Here is a 19905-nt window from a genome sequence, read left to right as displayed (position 1 = left end):
AACCACGGGATTCTCTCATATTGCTGTTAGCAGGATGTGTATCTTCTCTCTTCTCCCATAATAGAAACAACTGCCACAGCACTGAGGATCCTCATTTTACTTTGCTGTGTAATCAAGCACATAAAAAAGACTTGTGTGGCATTGAATATGCTGTAGTAAATATTATTTCTTAACTAAAAGATAGATGGGCCCTCAGAAACCCATGCATCACATTGTTCCATATCCAATATTTCATAATTACTACATAATTATGCTCTGCATGGACCACTTTTCTATATTTCTTATACAAATGTTTGAGTTTAAATATCATGTTTAAGTGTGCACACACACACATACTCATGAGATCAGAATGAAAAGCTGTTTTCCTATAGAGTCAAAAAAAATCAAAGCATATTAAAATCCTGTGAAAGAACATGTAGTTATGCAAGTAGGTGTAGACTAAAATTCCAGGAATCCTGCTACGAAAACTTAATGCTAGTATAAAAATTCACACACACAGGAAAACACAAAACTGCCATTCTTCTTTAAACTTACCTGGGTGGCACATGAGACTGCCCTTTGAGTGGGCAGATTCTTAGAACAAGAGACTGTATGTTGCCACAGTGAAGAGGGAAGAACAGGGAAATTCTCTTCCCAGTATTCATGTATTCTCTGAACAACTGTTGAAACTTACCAATGCCCCATGTCCATGAAAGTGAAAGTGAAGTCCCTCAATCGTGTCCGACTCTTTGCAACCCTGTGGACTATAGCCCACCAGGCTCCTCCATCCATGGAATTTTCTAGGCAAGACTACTGCAGTGGGTTGCCATTTCCTTCTCCAGGGGATCTTCCCGACCCGGGAATCAAACCCAGCTCTCCCTCATTGCAGGCAGATGCTTTACCATCTGAGCCACCAGGGAAGCCCATGTCCATAGGCAGTAGCAATCAATGTCACAATGGTAGTGACCAATCCCAGCACTGCTGGATGCCTTAAGTCCAGCCAACAGTATCCTTCACCACCCCTCCTTGCTTGTAAGATCAGAGGAGCAAATAAAGTTCACATGCTTGGAATTAACTAAATTAGTCATCAGAGCCACTCAAAATAGCAGCTTACAAATTCCACTCTCAAGTTAAAAAAAAAAAAAAAAGTGAATTAAGTCAAGTGTTCAGAGAATGTGAATTCATGAGCCACCAGACCATCTCACACCATCCCTTGAATTTTCTTTCTTGACCACAGATGATGAGGCTCTCAGTGACTATACAGTAAGTCCAAGAAAAGAGCCACTTCTTCCTTGAAATAGCCTCCCAAGGTCACTCAACACAAGCCAGGCATCAGATCTACCTGAGAAAGCCCTCACTTCTTTCTTTCTTTTTTTTTTTCCAAACTGTTCTTTTAGCTAAAAGGAACAAGTTGCCTGTTTAAGTGACAGGTGGGAACGTTACCTTTGTCTCCAGCAATCTTATAAATAAGTAAACCTAACTGGTGACTCTTATCCTACTAAGATAAGAGCTTAATTCCTCAGCTGCCAGGCAGAAGTTGGAAGAGGAAGCACATTTGCATTGGTAAATCTAGTAGGGATAAAGTAGATTTTTTTTGTCTTTCCCTTTTTTGCCAAGATCAAGTTTGTTGTTTTCCTCCTTTTTACACAATAAATGCCCAAAATATAGTCTGACCAAAAAGCAGTACTTCACATTCACCAGATGCTTTTCAAAATGAATAGAACATTGAACAAACATTTTATTATCAGCAATACTTTGATCTTAACCTTCTAACATGGAATTTTATAAGTAGAAGTATCACAGTGATGCAAAACTGCACAATTCTTTGGTAACGCAATGGCAGTTATTTCAGGCTCCAATTATTATGCCATTTACTTGAAAGATAAAAGAAATAATAAATAAAAAAGGATGTTGAACAATTATATTTATCTACTGAGGGAAAAATAAATTCTAACATTTCAGCCATTTACAAATGTCATTTGCCTTCTTATTTTCACTGACAACCTTCAAAGCAATAAATGTGGTGTTTCTTGTGGGCATTGTTAGTTACCCTTCTGTAAAAAAAACAAAAGAAAACTGGCAATCACTGGACAATTACCAACCACAAAAAAAAAAAAAAAAAAGCTAAACCTCCACAGTTGGCAAATAAAACGTCCAAAAGTTGTTCAATAATGTGATAGTGCTTTAAGCTCATGGAAAGCTATATAAAAAAAAAAAAAAAAAGATAAAAAATCTATCTTCTCCTATAGTTTCTTCAAATTATACACACAGATACTTATACATGTAAAGATGTATCCATAATTCAATTGCTCCCTACCACATACTGTTCTCATTAAATAATTTTAAATTTAAACTATTTTTTTGTAAAATAACCTCTAGGGCTGCATGCATTGCCTGGTGGCTCAGGTGGTATAGAATCTGCTTGAAGTGCAGGAGACCCAGGTTCGACCTCTAGGTCGGGAAGATCTCCTGGAGAAGGGAATGGCAACTCACTCTAGTATTCTTGCCTGGAGAATTCCAAGGACAGAGAAGCCTGGCAGGCTACAGTCCATGGGGCGGCAGAAAGCCAGGCATGACTGAGCAAGTAAGCACACAGTGCTGCATGTCTACTCAGAGTTCTGTCTCTTGACACTGTCTCAAACTTAAAGTGAGGACTGGTGTTCAAAGAAAGTGATGTGCAAAATAAATTGCGACATGAAGATAAATTGGATCTGTATGATCTTTGGTGAGGAGGAAGTATAGACAGGGTACCTTAGGGTTCACTAACAAAATGGAACAAGCAGCCATGCCACTTCCCCAATTAAAATATGCAGCAGTTTTTTTGTGAGAATTCCTTTGAAAGTAATATGGATGAAAAAACAGTCCCTCTGCTTGGACATTTTCTTATGACCAAGCTATGCATGTATGGAAACAGCGAGGGTACTGGGATGTGGGTGTCACTGGAAAAGATGAAGTGGAGAAAAGGATCCCCATGGAATACCTGTCAGTGATTTTTTTCACTGCCATGGGATCCAAATGATATATTAAGCAAAAGAAAAAGAAGTTTTAAAATGGAGGTAAAACAAAAGACAGAAAGTATATGAGAAGGTTTCACTCATGGCTTGCTGCTGCTGCTGCTAAGTCGCTTCAGTCGTGTCCGACACTGTGCCACCCCAGAGATGGCAGCCCACTAGGCTCCCCCGTCTCTGGGATTCTCCAGGCAAGAACACTGGAGTGGGTTGCCATTTCCTCCTCCAATGCATGAAAGTGAAAGTGAAGTCGCTCAGTCGTGTCCGACCCTCAGTGACCCCAAGGACTGCAGCCTTCCAGGCTCCTCTGTCCATGGGATTTTCCAGGCAAGAGTACTGGAGTTGGATCTGTCTGCCAATTCAGAAGACAGATGTTCAATCCCTGGGCTAGTAAGATGCCACCTGTCATGGAGCAACCAACTCCAAGTACCGCAACCACTGAGCCCATGTATCACAACTACCGAAGTCTATGGGTCGTACAGCCAGTGCTCCACAACAAGAGAAGCCACCACCATGAGAAGCCTGCACGCCATAACTAGAGTAGCCTCTGCTTGCCACAGCTAGAGAAAGGCCCACATGCAGGCAGCAATGAACACCCAGCACAGTCACAAATAAATAAAATGATGTGAGAATTACAGAAACACGTAGTAAAATACCTTGCACAGTGCCTAGCACTGAGGACAGCCAAGCAATGACGGTCATAATTTTTAGGTAAGCTCAGAGGCACTGACAACTGATATCTGTGAGGAAACAGCTGATTTCCACACTGGTGGGCATTTCCAGTCAGGCTCATATACGGATTAGCAAGACGGTACAGGCACAGTATAGAGGATACATACAGCCCACTCCAGAACCCAGCTCCCAACACTCAGCGATGGGCGGGATGAATCAGCAGTCACTTGAAGCAATACACATTAGTGTGTGTCCACAGTCTATTCCAGGAAAGCACTTGACAGTCCTCAAGAGGGAAAGCAAAGGAGATAAACACAGAGGCCAGGGCTAGAATTTTATTAGGAACAGCAATGTGATCCCTCAGCCAGCTGGCCCATCAAGGCAATTCTAAGCAAGCTAATACCAATTAAGCCTCACACTTTTTGAATTCAAAGTGGCTCTATGTCACAGGCATCATTTTCCTTTCAGCAGCCCAGTCTTTCTAGGGCAACACTTTCTGTCCATTCATTTCAACGGTCATGTCTGACTCTTTGCAACCCAGTGAACCGTAGCCTACCAAGCTCCACTGTCCATGGAATTCTCCAGGCAAGAATACTGGAGTGGGTAGCCATTCCCTTCTTTAGAAGGTCTTCCCAACCCAGAGACCAAACCCAGGTCTCCTGAAGTATAGGCAGATTCTTTACTGTATGAGCCACCAGGAAAGCCCACTTTTCTTAAATAGGATCCTAAACCTGCAGCCACAAAATTAAATGATGCTTGCTTCTTGGAAGAACAGTTATGTCAAACCTAGAAAGCATATTAAAAAGCAGAGATGTCACTTTGCCGACAAAGGTCCATATAGTCAAAACTGTGGTTTTTCCAGTAGTCATGTATAAATGTGAGTGTTGGACCATAAAGAAGGCTGAACGCCAAAGAATTGATGCTTTGAACTGCAGTGTTGGAGAAGACTCTTGAGAGTCCCTTGGACCGAAAGATCAAACCAGTCAATCCTAAAGGAAATCAATCCTGACTATTCATTAGAAGGACAGATACTGAAACTAAAGCTCCAATACTTTGGCCACCTGATGCGAAAAGACAATGACTCATTAGAAAAGACCCTGGTCCTGGGAAAGATTGAAGGCAGGAGGAGAAGGGGACAACAGAGGACAAGATGGTTGGATGGCATCACTGACTCAATGGACATGGGTTTGATCAAGCTCTGGGAGATGGTGAAGGACAGGGAGGCCTGGCGTGCTGCAGTCCACAGGGCCGCAAAGAGTCGGGCATGACTGAGTGACTGAAGAACAAAAATCTTGGCATTTTTTCTCCTCTCATTGTCTGCATATGCCTTCTTTCAGTCTCAGACAGAAGGCAACCTGACTGATTCATCTTGGACTCCTCCAAAGCACTTATCGCAATGCCTCACACAAAGCAGACACTCCGTAAATGCCTGCAGGATGGCTGCACAAAAAGGGAACTCTGGTTGCACTGTATGAGACGCACTGCAGAAAGGAAGGAAAAGCAGGCACAGAGAGGAGGAGCAAGGCCAGGGCAATAGTTGAGATGAGAGATAATAAAGACAAGAGCTGTCCATGGTAACATATACTAAAGTGGGAGTAGGGATAAGGTGAGAAAAGGGGACAATGAAGAGGAAATATAATTTAGTATAACAGCATAAACCCTGCCTTCCCTCTGCTTACAGGCATATTTTCAAAAGAAAAAAAGAAATGTGTTATTGACTAGAATCAAGATTCCTTTTGCTGTGGTTTGTATAAATGTATACATACATGTGTGACTGTCTTATACTCAAAGCTCAACATTATTCATGAGCTAATACTTAAGAATGCACTCTCACATCCCCAGACCATTTAGCTCTGCTAACACAATTCATAGAAGACATAATTTGCACAGGGGTACTTAAAAACACTTTCATGTGATGAGTACTTTAAGACTGCTTACCACTTAGGCAATAGTCAATTAAATTGGTTTGAATGAGCACTTTATTTGCAGGAGTCAGTGAACTAATCAACAGAAACTTTTGAGACAATAGCTATTTTAACAGCTAAATAAAATTGTGGGTTTTATTTAACCTTATGTGCTTGTTGAACTCTAACAGCATTTCCAACATACGTTATTTTTTAAGTCCCCCACCCCCCACCCCCCGCCAAAGCCCTCTCAGTCACCACAAAGCTTACAAAAATCCATTATTTGGAGATCAAGATTACAGGAACAAAACACACCAGTGATGCTTGCTTTCCTCTCCCTGATTTTCACATGCATACTCTGATAAACTGTCAAGATATAAATAGTACAAATGAAAAGCAATTCAAGATCTAGGATGGTGCAACCGAGGGAATGATCTGAAATAAGTTTACTAGTGAAATCATGGCCGACGTCAAGATTTATAAGCAGAGATCAGTGACGTCTCCGTTTCACCAGTATCAATGCTATAACGTCATATTACACACACAGAAAAACGACAGCTATTTGAGTTTATGGCAACAGTTTACTAGAAGCACCACATCCAATACCACAAACTCATTTTCTCAATGATTTCAAGGGTGGCAGTTATTAAACCAATTGAACAATATTCCTCAATTATCTCAAAGAGAACGTGGAATGTGTATTCTGTTTCCAAACTTTCCTTAATCACTATTTGGATGAAAGACTAGTGCAGAAAGTTTTCATGTTAAGATGACAAAGAACAGGATGGAATCTATGACTGAGGGCACTCTAAGATGTTTGCCAAGAAGCTCAATTTGGTTTGTATTTGCACACAAACTATTGGCTTTAAAACAGGCAGAGTTTATGATGTGCAAATGCAGCCCAAACATGTGAATTTTCTTTGTACATGCTGTCCATTATTAAATCTATACTGTTAAAGGAAGCCAAGGCTCATGCCTAATGATCACACATTTTAGCCTCAGCCTATAATTGTTGGTTATAATACCAACAATTTTTTAAAATGATTTAATCTAGATGATCTAAATCTCATAAAGCTGAAGTCTTCTCTCAGTTTATAATGCATTCAGGGATACCTGTGAGTGGACACAACCTTCACTGCCTTGGTAGGTCCTGAAGAGGTAAACATACATTTCATAGGTCAAGCAGCTCTGTGGCAAAAGGGTTATGCCAGGTCACAGGGGCTAGAGAAGGGGTGTTTTTTGCTTTGGATGACGTGTAAGCCAGAGGGGGCATATCAACATGATTTCATCAAGGGGCTTGTGCCTTCTGATTTCTCTGATCTGAATGCACAGAGTCAGCTTTGCCCTCAGGCTGGCTTCCCAGGTGATTGTAGGCTGGACACCTGACGCAGCCAGGATGCCAGGACTCCTCATTCAGATACACTAGGAGAAAGGGCACTTTTCCTAAAGTTTGAACAAAATGTCCTTGATTTAATCAAATTTTATGTAAAAAAACAAACAAACAAACAAACAAACAAAAAACCCCTTAAGCTCAGTGGCTTAGGCCAATCACTGGGGCAAATCAGAGGGATCTATCTGTAGAGCTCTACATGGGTTAGTCTCCAGGCTTCAGGGCTGTTTCATGACAGCAGCGAACAGTTGATACTGGAGACACCAACAGAATATCCACTACAAGAAAGTTAAGGACAACTAAATATCATCTTCCCTTCTACGACTAATCCCTTCTAGGACTGATGGCTTCTTACATTCATTCACTAATTACTACTTAGGTAATTTCTAGGTACTATCAAAATAATAATAGATTCCAATATGTTGACTGCTGACTACAAATCTAAGCGAATAATCTGATGAGATAAGAACACTAGAACTTTTACAGAAATATGATATTTTCCAGGGTGGTATTTTAAACTAGGCATCAACAATAATTTGCATTATCCAAGGATGTTTCTCTTTTCAAAACACCTATAAACCTTGCTAGACCCATTGGAAGGTTAAGTAAAAACAAAATGGAATATTCTCTGCAAAGTTTAGAATTTTCACACGCACTGATGAAGGATTTGTCTTATCTCACGAAGCAATGATACCTGAAATCTGAACTCATCTGACAAAGGATTGAGTATTTGCTGCTAACACTCAGGAAATATTTATAACTTTTCATGGGAAATTAGAAAGCTTTCATTAGTTTCCTAGATGTAAGCTACTTTGAGATATTAGATATTGGAAGACCTTTGCAAGATGGTCAAGTTTCTATTTTAAAAATATCGAGAGCAGTGCTGTCCATCAGAAATATAATACAAGTTATACATATAAATATAATAATTTCTAGTAATCACATTAAAAAGGTTAAAAGAGACAAGTTAAATTTATTTCAATAATGCTTTTACTTGACCAAATATAACTAAATTATTATCAATGCAGCATTTAATCCAATATAAATTATTGAGATATTTAAATAATTTATTTTAACTCAATATTTTGAGTAACAAGTCTTTTATATTCTGGATGCATTTTACAGTCTCCACTGGGGCACATTTCAGTTGGGGCTAGGTACATTTTAAGTGCTCAGCTAGCATATGTGGCTAGTGGCTTGGCAGACAGTGAACATAAAAAAGTATCTAAAACAGCTAAGCAATGAATTACTAGGTAATGAAGGAGGAAAACAATGATTTCCTTGGGTCCTGGTAATTTTTAACCCATGGCATATACCTCTGACTTCATTCCAGAAGACCAACTACTGAAGTGATAAATTCTAGTGATTAGGGAGCTATATTCTGATTGGAAAGATAAAAAGAAATCTTGAGATAACCATAAAGATTGGAACTTGTGTGTTAAGTCACTAAGTTGTTTCTGATTCTTTGTGATCCCATGGACTGTAGCCCACCAGGCTCTTCTGTCCATGGGATTCTCCAGGTGAGAATACTGGACAGGGTTGCCATGCCCTTCTCGAAGGGATCTGCCTGACCCAGGGATCAAACGCAGGTCTCCTGCATTGCAAGTGGATTCTTTACTGTTTGAGCCACCAGGAAAGCCTATGTATGTGTGTGTACACACACACACACAAACACACACACACACACACAAACACACACAGGGCAAGTTACTTATACTCATAGGGACTGTTTCCTCACAGGAAAGCCTATGTATGTGTGTGTACACACACACACACACACACACACACAGGGCAAGTTACTTATATTCATAGGGACTGTCTCCTCACAGGAAAGCCTATGTATGCGTGTATAAACACACACACTGGGCAAGTTACTTAAACTCATAGGGACTATTTCCTCACTTCCAAAGTAGAAATAATATCTGTCTCACTGTATTTTTGTTCATTAGATGACCTAAGTAAATATATTCCACAGTGCCTAAGCATCCATTAATGAGTACTGTTAGTATTACTAATTTTGAAGTCTTCACTATTATTTTCCTCATCTGAGGGTTGCTTCTTTTTCTGGTTTCTTAGACTTCTGGAGGGTTCTTATCTCTAACTCTCTGTTTTCTACATAGTTCTCAACTTTTTCAGAGCAACTCAGTAAGAAACGTATGTAAGAACAAGACTCAACTCACATATATTAAGAGGACAGGGACGCTCTAGGAGGACTGGGATGCTGTCTGTTTTGTTCACAGGCATCTCCCAAATGCCTAGAAGTGCTCAGCAGACTATATTTACTAAATGACAGTGAATGCTGATACATTATACTTTATGCTTATTTCACTTATTCTAATAAAAATGCTTGACATGATCCAAAGAATTGATCTTTTAATCCCTTACTTCATAACGACCTTCAGTTTGGAAAACTCATCCCTGTCTTCTGCCGGTTCTTCATTTCATTCACAAAGCAAACCTCTTCAAGTGGACTCAAGGTGACACTTGAGCCTTGAGGTCACCTTCAAGCCTTTCTTTTTTCTCATATCCCACATACATCCCATCCACAAATCCTCACGAACATACATTCAAAATACACCCAAAATCTGACTACCACCCTGATACTTTAGCCACCTGACGAGAAGAGCCGAGGCCTGATGGCTAGCAAAGACTGAGGGCAGGAGGAGGTGACAGAGGATGAGACGGTTGGATGGCATCACCAATTCAATGGACATGAGTCTGAGCAAACTCCAGGAGACAGTGAAGGACAGGGAAGCCTGCCTGGCATGCTGCAGTCCATGGGGTCACAGAGTCAGACACAACTTAGCAACTGAACATCAACAACCCCTGCTACCCCCCTGAAGTCAGCTACCAACATCCCGTCCCTGATTACGGCATTAACTTCCTACTGCGGCCTCTGCTTGCTCACCTGTATCTCTACAATCAATCTGCAACACAACATCCAGCCAGGTCCTTAAAAAAAAAAATACGCCAAATTACATCACTGCTCTGATCAAATCACACTATGGCTCCTGAGGGCATTCAAAGCAAGAGCAGTAAATATTTTCAGTGATACACAAGGCCTTCATTTTCTGCTGCATCCATCTCCACATTACTTCTTGACTTTCACCTACTACTTCTTTTCCATAACTCTTCCATATCCAACCAGGCTAACTTTCCTGCTATTTCAAGAAATACTCAGCATGTCATATATTAAACACTTGCATGGATTGCTGACTCTGCCTGAAGCTCTCTTCCCTAAATACCCACAAGGTCAGCTCGTTCACTGCTAAGTCTTTGTGCCAAACATCATCTTCTCTATGAGGATGAATCTGAAGACCTCATTTAAAATGGTAACTCATGTCCCAGCCCCCCAAACTTTCATGTTATGCGGCTTATTTTTCCTCATAGCGCCATCATCTACTAACTCAGTGTGATTCTTTACCACAACCTACATGACACAGATCTCTGTCCCTTTCCTTCACTGGAAACAATGTACAACATATAATACATGCTTAATAAATATTTTTTTTAAAGAATGAATGCAGCCTGGTTTTCTTGAGGAAAAAGTGCTCATGTTCATCTTAGGAAAAAATGCCAGCTCAAAATTGCAATTTGCCTCTTTGCTGCAGAGAGAAACATGCAGAGACAAAACAATAGAAGGAAATCATTTTTAAAATGCACAAAATAATGGATGACAGAAAGCTTAGGTCTGAGAAAACAGAAAGTCAAAATTATCAAGCATTTGCTCTAATTATTGAGTTAATGTCTTGGGATAAACTCTAGGTAGTGAATACACATAATATGTGTTTACTTGGTATTTATTTATAGATACCTACTACATCATGAACAGATTTTAAATTTAATATTTAAAAAGTGACCCAATATTGGTTAACAGAATATCATACTCACAAGCTAGCTTTTGAATCTAAATTTTATATAAATGCAAAAAGACTACCAATATTCAGTATATAAAGATCTGTAATGCAATCAATACTCTTTAGAAAATTGGTCAGAGATAAATTCTTCTCCATACTGTAATTGTAAAGATTACCAATTCTATAAGTAATACTCTATATGTAATTTATCATATGTTAATCCAATTCTCCTTTACCAACTTTTATAGTTTTTTAACATACCTAGACAATCAAGTGTTCCTTTAAAACTTTTTAAATAATGTCTTAATATTTTGTAAATGAATACTGCTTTTACTGCTTTCTCTATAAGAAAGCAGTATCGTAAGTGTAAAACATTTCTAAGTTACTGAAAGCAAGCAATACAGATTGTACATAGTGCCAAATTACAATTTAAAATTTTAAACCTTTGACATACTAATCTCACTCCCTTTAGCTATATTTCTACTTTCTGAGTATATCTACCTGCTTCTAAGTAACTGTAAAATTTCAATGTTGTTTCTATGAAAGTTGACATTGTGAATAATAATACTGCTTAAGTATATTTCCTTTCATTTTTCTCCTTTGACAACAGAAATCAAATTTTAATTTTTTTTAAATGACGGAAATAGCGCAAGAAAAAAATTGCTTTCATATCTGTGTTGGTCATCTCCAAAGACTATTTAAAACAGTAAAAATTTAAAATAATTATTCCTTTTTTGCTCAGTGCTAGGTTAATGGCAAAGAAAATCTTTTAGAAAACAAAACTGAGGCATCAGGGAAAAACCTGCTTAAAAAAAAAAGCTTATTTTAAAAGTTGGAGGTTTAAGTATCATTTAAATACTTTAAGAATGTTTGAAATTTGACTTAAGGGCTCAGAAGTCTACTCCAATACAAACATGTCTTCAAGTAACATATGTTTTACCTGACACTGCATTTGGCCTCATTCCACACCAATTTCCTCCTCTTAGAAAAGAAAAATGACAGGCCACTTTCCCTAAGTATCAAAAAGAACTTCTTCGTCTAGAAAATAGGTCATCTTCTCAGGAGACAGATGCTTAAATTGTGTGGGGTGAGAGGTGAAAACTTCTGTAACCTACTTTCAAGTGGTGTACTCAATCTATCAATAAATGGAAAATGCATACACATATGTATATAGATAGAATAATTAAAGATACAATAAAATGGTGTGTATGTGGGTATTCATCGTACCATTCTTTCAACTGCTTAGGTACCAGAGAAATTTTATAATAAAAAGAATAAAGTAATAAGATGAAAAAGCAAAAGAAAAAATTAATCATTGTACATATATTACTTCATTTAAAGCAATCTTTGTCTTTACTCCTTTACTATTCCAGAAAATGAAACAAAATGAACAAAATGAAACACATTTTAAGAGTTGCTTTTGTATGGTGGATATAGGAGAATCTTTCCCTTTTTTGTTTTGTTCCAAGCTACAAATTTTCAAAGTTTGAAACTTTAAAATTCTATCTTTATTTTTACTCCCTTAAATAAGTTATTTGGAGAAGAAAAACTGTATTGTTTTTAAGATTAGACATGAAAATACTGAAATTCCTAAAAATCTATATTCTTCCTTTATACTAAAGTTTACAAGATTGAGACTTTTTGGAAAAAATGCCATACACTACTATTCTCAAGTTCTGATTGTTATATTCATAACACTAAACTAGATCTGTTTTAGTAAGTGACACTATATTTGTGATGAAAGTAAAATAGCTTGCAAAAATTAGGAAGCAAAACAAGATTCCATTTATCAGAAAAGTAGTTTCTTTCTGGGAAAAAAAAAGATTTGTGGAATATTGTTCAACATTTAAAAATTATTTAACATATGACTCAAGCGTAGTTCTAACTTCAACTTAGAATATGCAGTTTATTATTACCTCCTAGGCAGCCAATGAATGGGAGGAGGATCAAATGCTTCCATGACAACAACATCTTTAACTTCCAAAAGCAAGAGTAACTCTTGTCCAGTTTCTGATGAATAGAATGCTTAGTCTTCAGGTAAATCCTTTAATCTGTAAAATATATATACAAAGAAGTCAGACTTTTAAAAAATGAATTGCTTTAAAACGTAGATTTTCTTCTTCTCATAAAACTGTACCATTCACAACACCCAAAATCCCCAAATGAAATGAATCTTTTTGATGCAAATAAATATATATGATATGTAGATACTTAAAAAGCTCTTTACATAACTGATAGGCATACGGAGGAAGCTTCACAAAATTAGAAATGTCCAACAAAACTAAAATATTAAACATTAAAACTTTGCTTGATAGTAGTCATAACAAATAAAATATGGCCTTGAAATTAAAGCTTTTCTCATTTTCTTTCATGATAATAATTTTGGTTAAACTAAATGAGTCAAATCAGTAGATATCTTGCAGCACTGCTTTTCATAGTCTCTTAATCCTTCATAAGGCATATAAATAACATTGTCAACGATCATCCTAAGCCTTTTTTTTTCAGGAACAACTGTAGAAAGCCCTCAATTACATATGCTTCATAAAAGAGATAAAAATCTAACAATGAAAATTGTTCAGTCAGATAATCTTGCAAATGGAACTACCTTATTTTTTGCTTTCTTGGATTTTCATAAACTTGCATGTGCTGGCTAAGAGTAGATAATTATGTGAATATCCTGTGTCATTTTTGGTGGCCATCTGAAACTACCTCAACTGCATGGTTAACGATCAAGTAGGCTAGATGCACACACGCATCAAATCAGAGAATCACTTTTCGATTGCCGAAACTCAAACTGGTTCCACACAGGAGAATTAATGACTCTAATGTCAGCCATTTTAGCAGAGAATGTGTATAACTTTCAGTCAGCAGCTGCTATGGATTGGGCTATCTTAGTTGTTGCTAAGAAAGGAAAGCAATCTCAGCAGTGCTTAACTATAGGATCTTGCCATGACATGTGATGTATTCAATTAGAATTGTGTGTCCCAAATAATAATTTCAAGAGTAAAAACATGATATCTTGCAACTTACATACTTGAAACAAGTTATTAAATCAGTTATTGCTATATGACGTTGCTCCTGTTCACTTACAATACAATTCTTGGGGGAGGCAGAGGTTGAACTGCAGCAGAATTCTGGAATTTAGGCATAACTTTGACTTGGCCTATGGGAATCTGAGATAGATGGAAATACAATTGAGCACTACTCCTCTAAGAACTGCGGGTTGACAACTTACACCAACATGGGATCTGTGACCATTTTTCACTATTAAGGTTCCCCTTAATGCAGACACTGCAAAAGAGAATTCAAGTGCAAGCAGTTTACATGAGAGGTGAACAATAAAATCAGTCAGGACATGGAGAAGTGAAAGAGAAAGGAAGACAGCCAATAAAGGGTAAGATGTGAGAGCTAAGCAGAGGTTACTCCTTCTGGGGAAACTCTGAAGTCCAGCTTGTGTAGAACATATGCCTCAGAGAAATGACAGAGGTACACTTGAGATGTCCAGTTATTCTTGCCAAGGGGCAAGGGAGCTGAGGTATTTATACACCTGCTCCCAGGAGTCACTGTTTGGAGGCTGTTTTCAGGGAATAGTAATGACCCAGCACTTCTAGCCTCTCAAAGGGGCAGCAAAATGGCCCTAGAACCGCTCCCCCCAAAAAAAGGCTATTAGGTCCAATCAAAAAAGGCATTAGGTGGCAACTGGAAGTGATGTGTGTACTGAAGCAAAAAAGGAGAGAATATGAATGAGTCACATGTGGTGTCTGTCACACTGTGCATATGAAGCTGAGATGTTTTGAAGCTATTTTCAATAGCATTCAGTTCCAAGAGATTTATGCCCAAAATCATGAAATGACTTAAGTATAGAAAGAAGGACACATATTCTACCTCATTCAGTCATTGCTTCTCAAAGCTTTCCAGTGGTTGATTTCCCCTACCTGGACCAAAGGGTTTCAGTTACCTAGCCTGCCTTCATTTTTTCTGCTCAATCAGTAAGATATTTAATTTTTTTAATATCTTATTTACTTATTTGACTGTGCTGGGTCTTAGCTGCAGCTTGTGAGATCTTTAGTTCTGAAATGTGGGATCTAGTTCCCTGACCAGGGATGGAACCCAGGCTTCCTGCACTGGGAACACAGAGTCTTAGCCACTGGACCACCAGGGAAGTCCCTGTGTTGTTTATTTTCAGCCATTAACATGAATAATAACTTTAATGATTCTACATTACACTTATGACAGCCTTGCATGAGTCCTGTGGACTGCAAGGAGATGACATCAGTCAATCCTAACGGAAATCAGTGCTGAATATTCATTGGAAGGGCTAATGCTGAAACTAAAGCTCAATACTTTTCACACCTAATGTGAAGAGCTGACTCACCAGAAAAGACCCTGATGCTGGGAAAGACTGAAGGAGGGAGGAGAAGCGGATGACAGAGGATGAGATGGTTGGATGGCCTCACTGATTCCATGGACATAAGTTTGGGCAAGCTCCAAGAGATGGTGATAGACAGGGAAGCCTGGTGTGCTGCAGTCAATGGGGCTGCAAAGAGTTGGACACAACTGAATAACTGAACAACAATCATGTAGGTGAGGATAGTATAGTGTGTATGTCACTCTTCTCACAATTTCTGCACTATACAAATATATACACAGTAGAAAATTGAAAAAAATAACATTTCAAATAAATACAATGACAGTTATTCATAAAAGGCATTGGAAACATTAAATGCAACAATATGATACATGAAATGTCAAATCTTCATAAAAAGTTAGGGAACAGTTGCAAGGAACATTAAAGTCTGGGGACAAAGGTTAAGTCTCAAACACAGGAAGCCTTGAGGAATGTAACAATGATTGAAATAATACTTCCTTCTTTGAGAAGTTAAAGCTATCCAGCTTATACATTAAATGTACTTACAATGAATTTGTTAATAACAAAATAGTAGACTTAAAAAGAACAGGTGATTGGAATTTTCAAGAAGAAAACAAGGATAAATTTTAGCAGAAGAGCCTCTGGAAACATTATCACAATCATTAAAATGCATCCAAATAAACACGAAGTTTGCTCTATGGTCTGCAGAGAGCAAAATATATGGTCTACATGCTAATACAGCAATGGGAAAATGAAGTATTATAAATGCTTATAAATGGGATAAAGAGAAAATTACTAGACTGAAGTGTCTCTGAAGGTAGGACCACAGCTAATCCACCACTAGCTGTTCCAATGTTCCCAACACCCTGTACATTACTGTAGGCTTTTAAGTAATTTTTTCTTGCTGAGCTTTAAGGAAAATGAATAAATCAGCTCTGAAGATTAAATCATTTCACCGGACATCAAGTGAGTGAGAAGCATTTCTACTGAAAAGAAAAGATAAATAACAGCATGGGATAGAGCCACCACTACTTAAAAAGTTATTTCAGAAAACTGTGCAAGAAGGCATTAAGAATATGGCCCCTTAAAAAAAATGTTATCTACTCAACAATGCATCCCACAAGTAACATGCATATCCGTTGCATCTGCAAAATATAAACATGCTCAGAGAATTTCTAAAGTCTTTTTAAGCATTCATTCAATAAATATTCACCTCCTATTAGGTGTTGAAATTTTAACTCTGGAGGAGATGGGACTGTCAGTTAACGGATAACCCCTGCTCTCCTGGATTATACAAACTAACAGAAGTGACATATGATTCAATTACTTACAAAGTTTATTTGTAAACTGACCACTGTGAAAGATACTGTGAAAAGTACAATGTGAAGAGACAAGAGTTTCTAATGAAAACCTCAGTGAGAATCACCTTCATCAGGAAGGTCAGGGGAAGCTCCTCTGAAGAAGTGAAGGGAAATGGAAGAAAACAAAATATGATATGATATACTCAGATTGTCTATGTGTTGCAAGGTGAAGACAGAAAGAAATTTTCCAGGTATACACAAAGACTTAGTATGGCCTTCAGTTGGTAAGTAGGCTGGTGAGGAGCCATTGTCTGGACCTTTTCCCATCAACTATCACCTTGCCTCCCAGGCTGGACCAGGACCCCAGCCCACAAACCGAGATGCATCACCTAAAAGACTAATGACTGGCTCAGCAGGGGCCTTCCAGAACCCTGCTTTAGTCCGTTTCTCTCTCAGTTGGTCAATGGCCGTGCCCTATTGCTGGTTAAACGCTCTGGCAATCAACTCTCGCTGTAAAGGATAGAATATGCAAAGGCCCCATGGCTTCAGCGTTCATGACTTGTTGTAAGAACAGAAAGAAGACTGATGAGATGGAATGCAGATGGCCGAGTTCACCGTGGGGTGAAATGAGACAGCAGATATATAATAAGGGTCAAGCTTCCGTGTCTGGCTAAGAATATTAGCATCAAGATAAAGCTCTTAGAATACAAGACACAATTTTAACCAGGAGCTAACATGATCAGATTTATAATGAACATTTGAATCAGACATATTATAATCTGTATCAGGCTTAAAAGGGTAAAAAGACAATACATTCTGCAAGACACCAATTTCATTCTAGCAGATTCATAGAAATCAGAAACTAGACCACACTAACCAAACTATCTGATTTAAGAGAAGAAATAAGTATATTCCATTATTCTTATATATGCTCACATACATACATAGGCACACACTGTATAAAGTTGAGGATAAAAAGAAACCTCATTCAAGAATATTATTTTTAAAAATTGTGTTGCTCATTTTTAATCATTGCTAAGTGGGGCACTGACTTTATAAATAATGAAGGTAATTAATACAATCATGACCTGACTTGTCAGTGCTGCCAAGTATTGTCACAGAGAGGAGGGTCATACAAAAGCTCATTCCCCTTCTGAAATCACCATGTCAAAATAAACACAAAGGAAGCTAATAAAGCAAGACAAATACAAATCAAAATGTCATCTGCTATAATAAAAACATTCTACTAGTCACAGAAATGTTTTAAATCAAGGAAAAAAAAATAGATACCCTTTAGAATTTTCTCTGTTAATAGACATTTGCATCTGGTGGCTTAAGTTTAATGTATTCATAGCACTTTTCTCATGGTGGTCTTTAAAAGGCCCCCCAAATTCATATATATTAACAACTGCACTATCTATTCATATTGTCAGCTGAGTTAAAAATACTAGACCTTGGACTTAAAAACCAAAAATGCCCTAAATAGTAGTTCGTGAATGCTCTAAAGGAAGAGACAATTTGTGACTTTAGTCATACACTTTATAAAATTACTACTAAGCTTGTGGATATGAAATACTGATATATATTTGATAATATTAAATGCATACACACAACTTTGAATGCAGTCGTCACAAATGCTCAGTTAAGTTTCTCCATGCAGTGGAAAGTTTTGGTGTGAGAATGACTTGACTCCATTTCTATCAGAGTAATAGATACCGAACGATTATTCTCCTCTTCAAAGAGACAAACCCTATAGCAATTTTGTTGAGAAACATTGCTTAACACATTTCTCACATCTAAAAAAAATCACCTCCAACTCTGATATTTGAGAAACAAAGTCTATTCATGAATATACATTATTTCCAACCCATATCAAAAGCCTCCACAAAAAACCTTGAGCAGATTACAGACGTTTAGCAGACCAAAATGTTTAATCATTAATACATAAAAGTCTGATGAATATGGTGTTGTATTTTGAGTCTTATAGAGAAATTACCTCACCATTGTGGTGTGCAACATACGACCACAGTAGTCAGCTAGTAAATGAGTTTACTACTTGATAAGATTGCATATCATGCCAGTTCAGAAATTAGGCTTCATATACCACTTGGTTTACATTCATAATTATTCATTCATTCATGATCTCTACATTTTCCAAAAATGTATCTGATCCACTCTGCATGCTCAACCTCTTTCCTGCTGAAAATGAACAAGCAGAGGATGAAATTTACATGAACATTGGGCTCTACGTCCAAGATTCTTGACAATTCCACATATATTCTCCCTACAATTTCTAAGTGTCCAGCAGCTAAGAAGTGGGGGGAATATAATGAGCCCAGCTTGATGTTATCTTCACACCAACAGTTCTGTGCTTACAGGAGCAAAATCAGCAAATAAGGCAAGTGACAGCTGCAAGCCCCCTCCTGTTCTTAAGAACACTTACAGACCTTTATCATCCTTCCCCAACCCTCAACACTTTTAACACCTTCCATCATAGTTAGAAAGACTATGGCTTTTCTCTCCACCTAGACTACAATCTGCAAAAACCAATGATTGATTACCTTCTGTAGGTTAAGGTACCTTTTGAGAGATAAATCAAATCTATGGACCCACTTACCTCTCTATTCCAAATACAGATAGACTGACATAAGATAACTTTTGTTTCGTACACATTTTGTTTTATTACATCGGAATTTTTTTTTCTTTTACATTGATGTTATCTGTCTGTGTGTGTTGTGTGTACCTTTACATGTTTATATTTATTACACAGAGATGGGGTATGTATGTGTATGGGTGTGTACCTGTGTACGTGTGTGTATGTTTTTTGCAGATTTATTTCTTCTTTCTTTTTTCATGAGAAATCAATGAAAAATAAATCAAAATGGAGGTTAATATAAAACATGAATTTCTTTTCTTTTGGAAAGAAAAAAAATTGTTAATAAATGCTCTTGAAAAGGCCACTGTTGAAAAGCTTGACAAGCTGAGATCAGGAAAGTCTTTGGGATGGAGAGAGGCATCTTATTTCTCACATCCAGTTAATTTTTTTTGTTTGATCTTTTAGCAATCAGTGTACACAGGCAGTAGCGCATCAGAGCTCTTTTTGTGCACATTGCAGTATATTAATTAGCTATACAAAAATACTACCGGAACACTCTGAGACACCTTATGTTGATTTCAGAGCCTCTTTTTACTTTGTCCTCAAAGAGGTCTTCTCTGGCAACTCAAGAGAGTTCTCTGGCAACTGAAGAGATCTCTCTATCCTTAACTCAAAGACAGTCTCATCGACATCACCAGAGGAAAAAAAAATTACAATTCCATTTTTCAGTTGGTTACATTAATTTCATCCAAGTGCAAGCTAAAGAGGACACAGCTACCAAATCATGCCAAGCAATTTTCTGCGTCAAAATATTAGACACAATGTTGAT

At 37.7% G+C, this 19905-nt stretch overlaps 1 protein-coding gene across 1 annotated transcript in view; it reads right to left on the bottom strand.

Moving 5' to 3' along the window:
• Positions 1 to 19905, bottom strand: part of CNTN3 (contactin 3) — a 408740-nt gene that overhangs the window by 294571 nt on the left and 94264 nt on the right. The window contains exon 2 of the mRNA XM_015102330.4: positions 12727 to 12861. Within this exon, the coding sequence (XP_014957816.3) occupies positions 12727 to 12781 (55 nt within the window). The 5' untranslated portion in view covers positions 12782 to 12861. The remainder of the gene's footprint in view (positions 1 to 12726; positions 12862 to 19905) is intronic.

Source organism: Ovis aries, chromosome 19 (genome assembly GCF_016772045.2).
Source record: "Ovis aries strain OAR_USU_Benz2616 breed Rambouillet chromosome 19, ARS-UI_Ramb_v3.0, whole genome shotgun sequence".
In the NCBI taxonomy this organism is placed as follows: domain Eukaryota; kingdom Metazoa; phylum Chordata; class Mammalia; order Artiodactyla; family Bovidae; genus Ovis; species Ovis aries.
The sequence above is the reverse complement of the archived record's forward strand: the minus strand, read 5'-3'. Positions and strand labels throughout refer to the sequence as shown.